Genomic DNA, 6,380 nt, shown 5'->3' with positions numbered 1-6,380 from the left:
TTTGCCTACTAACAAGAGCGGTATACAAATTTAAAATAGAAGATGATCTGATAATAATCACAAAGCTGTTTATTTCCGGTATTCTGAAGCAGATATATTTAGTACTGGAGCAATCGAAGATAAGTGCAAAGAAGCCATGTTGTTCTACATCACAGTAGCAACCCCTCTTCCCCCATAGAATTGGATTACATAAAATACTTCAAGAAAACCCCATATTCTGACATTTTGTAAACAAAAATTTTAATCTTTAAAAAATTGCTTAGCGCAACTATGTGTACAAAAGTATTACTAAATCAGAAACAGGACACAAACCACAAGCATGAAAGAAAATGCATTTCTAGCTTTACAGCAAGTGCCATAAAAACTAATCATTCAAAATCTGTAATTTCTTCTAAGTATGCCAGCTCTAAAACGTGTCTTTAAATGAAGTTGGCATTTATAGTTAACTTGATTTACCAAACCAAATCAGAAACGAGTCCTATTTATCTGCAGAAAGGCTGAAGCAGGGACAGTGCCAAAACCTCCTCTCCACACTACCCTGCCCATAACCTCCCATCTGAGCTTTCATATCCAGTAACATGTTCTCAAATTGACCATTTAAAACCTGCAAATAGCTAGAACATGAAGTGGACCCTCATAATGATGCCTGAGGAACTACCATGACACTTTCATGTCATCCATCATAGAGAGACTATTTAATGGTACCACGATCATATGAAATGTAGACATTAAAAACCATCTTCGTATCTCTTTCCACGTTGCATTTTCAGTTTACCTTTTGTGCATGAAGTGAAGCTCTAACTGTATGTGAATATTCTCTAACAAGAAACGAAACAGCTAGTAGTCTCAAATAGTCACCTGCAAACCAAGCAGATCAAGTATTTTACTAGGGCAAGTAGAAAAAAGTAATTTTTTTTTTTTTTAAATGAGGTATATTTACAGAGCACTTTTGTTTTTTTGGCTTCAACATATAGTTACTGGAAAAGCATGCCCTAATTATAACTTTATGGTTTTGCTCATTTCCAAACATTTGAAAAGAAAATGCAAGTTGTTTATAAAATTGTTTTTCTTGTTTATTTTAAATGAAGCTGGTACAGACAATGTCCATTCAAAACCCACGTCCCAGGCCAAAAGGTACAAACAAGAGTGTCAAAGTAACACCAGTTGTCTGCTGTGAACATTCTTGCATGAATACCTGCGTGTACTAATTGCTATATGAAGTTAAAATGCTTCTGGGCTCTTCTGGCAAGATTTAAGAATCATTAGGGTTTTCAATTTTATGTCTTCAGCAAAGCCATCTCTGGAGCAAAGTACAGATGACAACAGTTCTAGCTTTTCCATTTCCAACTTGGTAATCTTCATTGGGCCATCAGCACAATTTAAGCAAAATAGCTCCGAGTTATCGATACAATTTCTCCACAGTTTAGTTCTCTGAAAAACTTCATCTCGCACTGAAAGTTATAGTCCAGGAGTGAAACAGTCACACATCAAAACTTCAGGGCAGATATGGAAGTCATTAAGAACACTCGCCCACCTGGCAGATCTTACAGCCTTCGTGCCTGAAATGCACGAACCTAGTGAACATATAAATGCATGTGTGTACGTGTATTTCTAAAGGGGAGGGCAGAAGGGAAAAGGGGAGCAAGGCTGCAGCTGGATCACAAAAGTTCAGCACAATGAAAACAGAAACAATAGTGTATAATGAGCACGAGAATTCAAAATACCAGACGCTTGAAAATAAACTCCCAGAGATGGGGTGCCAGTTTCAATTCAGTGTTGAACACCACATTACAAAAGAACTATTATTTAAAAATAAAAAAGGATTAAGGGGGAAGAAAACAAACAGAAGGATCTAAACTGTTGAGTGACCCCCCGTCTGTTCCTGATAAACTTCAATCACATCTTCCTCCTCCATCCCCAGCTGTGAGAACAGAGAAAAACAGCATATAATTGTTATAAATTTGGTGCACTGAATTCAGAGCAGGTCCTAGACAAGTTATACAATGGTTTGTTCCTCTGTCCCATCATAATTCATCAAAGGGGTGAAAAAAATTTCAGTCACCATCTCACTAGCCAACACTCATGATTTTTAGTCCTTTTCCTTCAGTCTTATACATCTCAGTTAAAGCAAAAGCCTTATCAGTGAAGTCTAAATCCGCTTGTGGAGCAGTACGCATCAGCCTGGAAGCTGTTAGCTTTACCCTTCTCTAAATCCCTTCTTGGGCAACAGATGCACAGGAACATAACCAACATCATAGTGAATGCACCAGCTGTGCAGCCATGTGAATTATATATAGCACACTACTAGCTCACAATACAGCTAAGTCCTACAGCTTGCAACTCAAAGCCTGTTTACAACTGTTCTCTCAAAGAGGGTAACTTGTTCAATTTCACAGTACACAAGTTTGTCTGATTTTTCAGAAGGTCATTACTACAACAGTGTTTCTTCCTGCTCTGTCATAACAATTGGTGAAACTCACTGGACAGCAGTTAGACAAATACAGTCAGGCTATGTTTGACTAAATACACTCAAAAAAATTGGCTGTATTTAAAGAAACACCTTCATTCCGGTTAACAGTCTAGCAGAACCCAGAAACTAACCAGTTTGGTATTTAGTTTCTCCAGCGAACTATGTAACACTTTTTCTAGAAAGAAACTCACCTCCTTGGGGGTATGATTATCAGTAATTCTCTGACCCTCGAAGAGGAACCTGAGTGAATTCATTGGAACACCCTAAAAAAAAGAAACAGATGTACAAGAAAAAACTTTACTGAAACTTGTACGGATTTACAAGAAAAACATTTTTAATAAAAACAACACATGTGAAAGTCAAAAAAGAAAGTGTTAGTTCCTGTTACGTAGGGAGCTCAGTTATTCTGTTGCAATGATGTAGACTACAAAGAAGCGACTCGAGGAGCATGATAGTGCTGAAATGCGTGTTTATTCCAAAATCTCACTGGAGTTCTAGCTCAACAACTGGGAATTTTCCTTAGCTTTTTTTTTTCTTGCCCTTTTTTTAATTTATAAATAAAGTACTGACTACACCCTCCCTTCCAAGACAACATTACACATGAAAGTCTTGGCTTTTTCTGAAGTGCATTATCAGCCTTACTAAAGATCCTAAAACAGGAGGAACATGATGTTTCCTTCATGAACTCCCACCCTTGCTTTCTCAATCTTACATCACCACAGGAAGGAATAGCAACCTTTGCCATTATCAGTTCTGCAAAAGCTCTACACTGGGGACAAGAAAGAGCAGAGCTGAGGAGGAGAAAAAGGAACACCATTCAAACAGGGGAAGGGAGCATCCCAATGGTAAATAGAGTTAAATTGCAGTATGTCTATCGTACAGTCTGCCTGCGTTACAGCAGAGTATTGTACTTTACCTCATCTTTTTCTTCTCTTTCAAGTTATGAGCAAAACAAACACAATTGAAATATGACCTGTTTTGTGCATCAATTAGATATCAGAAATATTGCTTGCAAATAACTAGGCAGAAAAATTCACAGGAAAGAACAGCTCTTCATGCTGTTCCAACAATCCCTCTGGCCAACTTGGAAGAAATGTTCACGGTCCCTTTACCAGAGAAAGGCTGCTTGACACCAAAAATGGTATTAACTGCTGATGAAGGAAATCACGGACTCTCCAGAATTCAGCCCTGGAGATAGATATAGCTGTGTTCATTCAAACAATTATTTCCTTCTTAAAAAAAGAATTCCACAAACGTGCATTTTCATCAGTCACTAAGACTGCTGCATGAATTATTTCCAAGATCTTATTTTAAAATTTCAAGTTTTTCAAATGAACCACAATTTTATCATTTGGATTTGGCTACAAACATATGGTGTTTGATCTTTTCTTTCCTCCTACTCCAGAAGGATAGCAAAAAAGAACACTTCAACTGACAAGTTCAACTTGTCTCAAGGTATTAAGAAAAAAACCAAAGTATTATTTCTTATTATTTTATCTCCTAAAGTGAACTACAACACAGTTACTCAGGAAAAGGCCACACAAGGCATCTATCCCCAAAGCTGGGGGTAAACTAGGCCAGAGCTTCTGGAAATAGCAGCAGTGAATCCACAATATCTGCCACAGAATCTGGAAGTGAAGATATATTTTTGTTCTGTAACAGTAGTTACTATTTACCTACATCCACAATTAATGTTGCAGATTTCTTAACTTAGGGCATAATAGCTAGTGTTAATCAATTACCATATTAATGGCTGTAACAATGCCTAAGGCTGCTCTCATCCTAAGCTGCAGTATTTTACAGCTTTAAGGAAATTTCACTTGGAGACAGGTGATTTTACAGTAACTATAAATACATGCCTGGGCATTTTAAAAGGTAACATCTATGTCTTCTGAGCAGCCACTATATATTTTCAGCTTACTACAAAATTCACAACTGTCTTAAATTGAAATATTTTTACTTGTCAAAAGAAATTAGGAGATCCATTATATTTGTACTGTCAGGTATCTGTCCTGCTGGTAACTAGATAGAAGCTTGACTGTCTCAACAAACGTCTGTATTTGAAAGAACAGTAAGAAAAGTAAAGCTAAAGTGTTTGGCTTTTTTATTTTCTTTTTTAAAGAGAGAGTGTCACTGTTTCACAAACCTGTCTTTGACAGTATGATTCTTTGAGTTTCTTGAGGTGTGTTGTCATTTTCACTTTGAAGTGAATTTCACTGCTGTCCTAAGAACAGAAAAGAAAAATGTTACTCTCTGTAGTAACTGCTTACTTTATCTATGCTGATTTTAAGGCTTCCATTAAGAAAAACTTATGTAAAACTAATATGGAATGCTGTTTAACTATCACTGTGCATACCTTGATGTATCATAACATGAACCTCCAGGACAATTTATCAGTTGCTAAATTCATCATGCACTTCCACAGGAAGCTCTGTTTTAAAACAGATGGCATAGTATAGCCTTGGGCTCACTATGGAGGTTTTGGATTTAAAAGTCCTAAAAACCATACATGGTTCAGTCTGTGCTTCCATCTTTACCCAGCTGATGTACTTATGAAATACAAATATACATATGCAGGGGACTTCTGCTCTAAGGTTCCAAAAGAGACAAGTTAAAGCTTGCACTTCAAAATATATACAAAACCTCGTTCAATGAGAGTAATTATCTAGAAGTTAGGATACAGGCAGACTTGGCAACACAACATTAACCCAAGGAGAAATCTTAGGTCTCATTGTTCTGTAGTCCTTCCTACCAGCCATAAGATACAAGTAACTACAACTGTCAAAATGGCTTCAGATAAAACACACTGCAAGAGGTCCTGCGCAAAAAGCATGTGGGACACATTTAGCTTTTGAATGTGTTCTCATCATTGCCAATTAAACCAGCAAGAGGTAAGCTAGTTTGTGTTAGTCCTACTTTAAGTCATCCGTCTCCAGTTAACAGCACAGCAATTGCGCTAATACGCCTACGAACAATACTGCGTTAAGTCATACGGGCTAGGGGTTCTTTGCACAGAAGGACTTCCGTTCAAGAAGGATCTCGACATTCACATTCCAACACAACTTGAATTCCAACACAACTTATGATCCACCATTCACATCTACCAACATGCCAGCTAACAGAATCCTCTTCCTATCCCTGTCCAAAAAAGTTGACCTCATGCTTAGTGTACTACATGAACTCTGAAGACCTAAATTTATTGATGTTGCCACATATTTCATTCATATCCTTGGATAAATTAATCCCTCAATGCATCAGGTCCCCTAGTCGTAGGATGGTGATCACACTGACCAAATCCTGAGTCATAAGGATAAATTACTCAAGCTTTTAAAAAAAACCTCACCAGAGAGTATACTAACACACATTACTGGCAATTGGTAAGTAGTTTATGTCAGGGGAGGATCCACATTGAAGAACTGAAAGTATTAACTTTCATTTGTTCATTTCTACAAAACAAAAACTCACACCTCCACCAAATGTCAACAAGTAGTTATGTAAAAACTCACCTGCCCAATGACTTTGAGTTTAATGTATTCCCCTTCTTTCTTATCTCCCAAGTCCTCAGCTGAAGGTTTTGCTTCCTGCAAGAAAAACATTTTAAAAAAAATCTGATCCATTCAATACTTCGTTATTTTCACTGGACAGTATGACAGCTGTCATCCTCCTTATTACATGAAATCAGACTATCCAAGGCACCTTACTTCCTTTCTGTGTGTGAAAATAATAGCAACATAGTATTATGAAAGGCTGTTTGTCTGCCTGTGAAAAGTTTAATTAATGACGGAAGAGAAACACTGTGAAAAAAGGATCATTTGGAAATAGATGACAGATGAAAAATGAGAAGTAGGCTTTATACCACTCACTCCTAGTCAACAAACAGACTGCAAAAAGAAATACAGGAAGTGTACCA

General features: G+C 37.2%; 1 protein-coding gene across 1 annotated transcript; it reads right to left on the bottom strand.

The window, feature by feature from the left end:
• Window positions 1–1,033: 1,033 nt before the first annotated feature.
• Window positions 1,034–6,066, bottom strand: SUMO1 (small ubiquitin-like modifier 1). Its single transcript, XM_009578595.1, has 4 exons — window positions 5,977–6,066; window positions 4,617–4,694; window positions 2,662–2,733; window positions 1,034–1,921 (listed from the first exon to the last, which is right to left on the bottom strand). Exons 1-4 carry the CDS (start codon window positions 6,064–6,066, stop codon window positions 1,853–1,855), a joined length of 309 nt encoding a protein of 102 aa, XP_009576890.1. The 3' UTR covers window positions 1,034–1,852.
• Window positions 6,067–6,380: the final 314 nt, after the last annotated feature.

This window comes from Fulmarus glacialis, unplaced genomic scaffold, assembly GCF_000690835.1.
Source record: "Fulmarus glacialis isolate BGI_N327 unplaced genomic scaffold, ASM69083v1 scaffold49685, whole genome shotgun sequence".
Classification (NCBI taxonomy): Eukaryota; Metazoa; Chordata; class Aves; order Procellariiformes; family Procellariidae; genus Fulmarus; species Fulmarus glacialis.
Note: the sequence above shows the minus strand (reverse complement) of the source record. Positions and strands in the feature narration are given on the sequence as shown.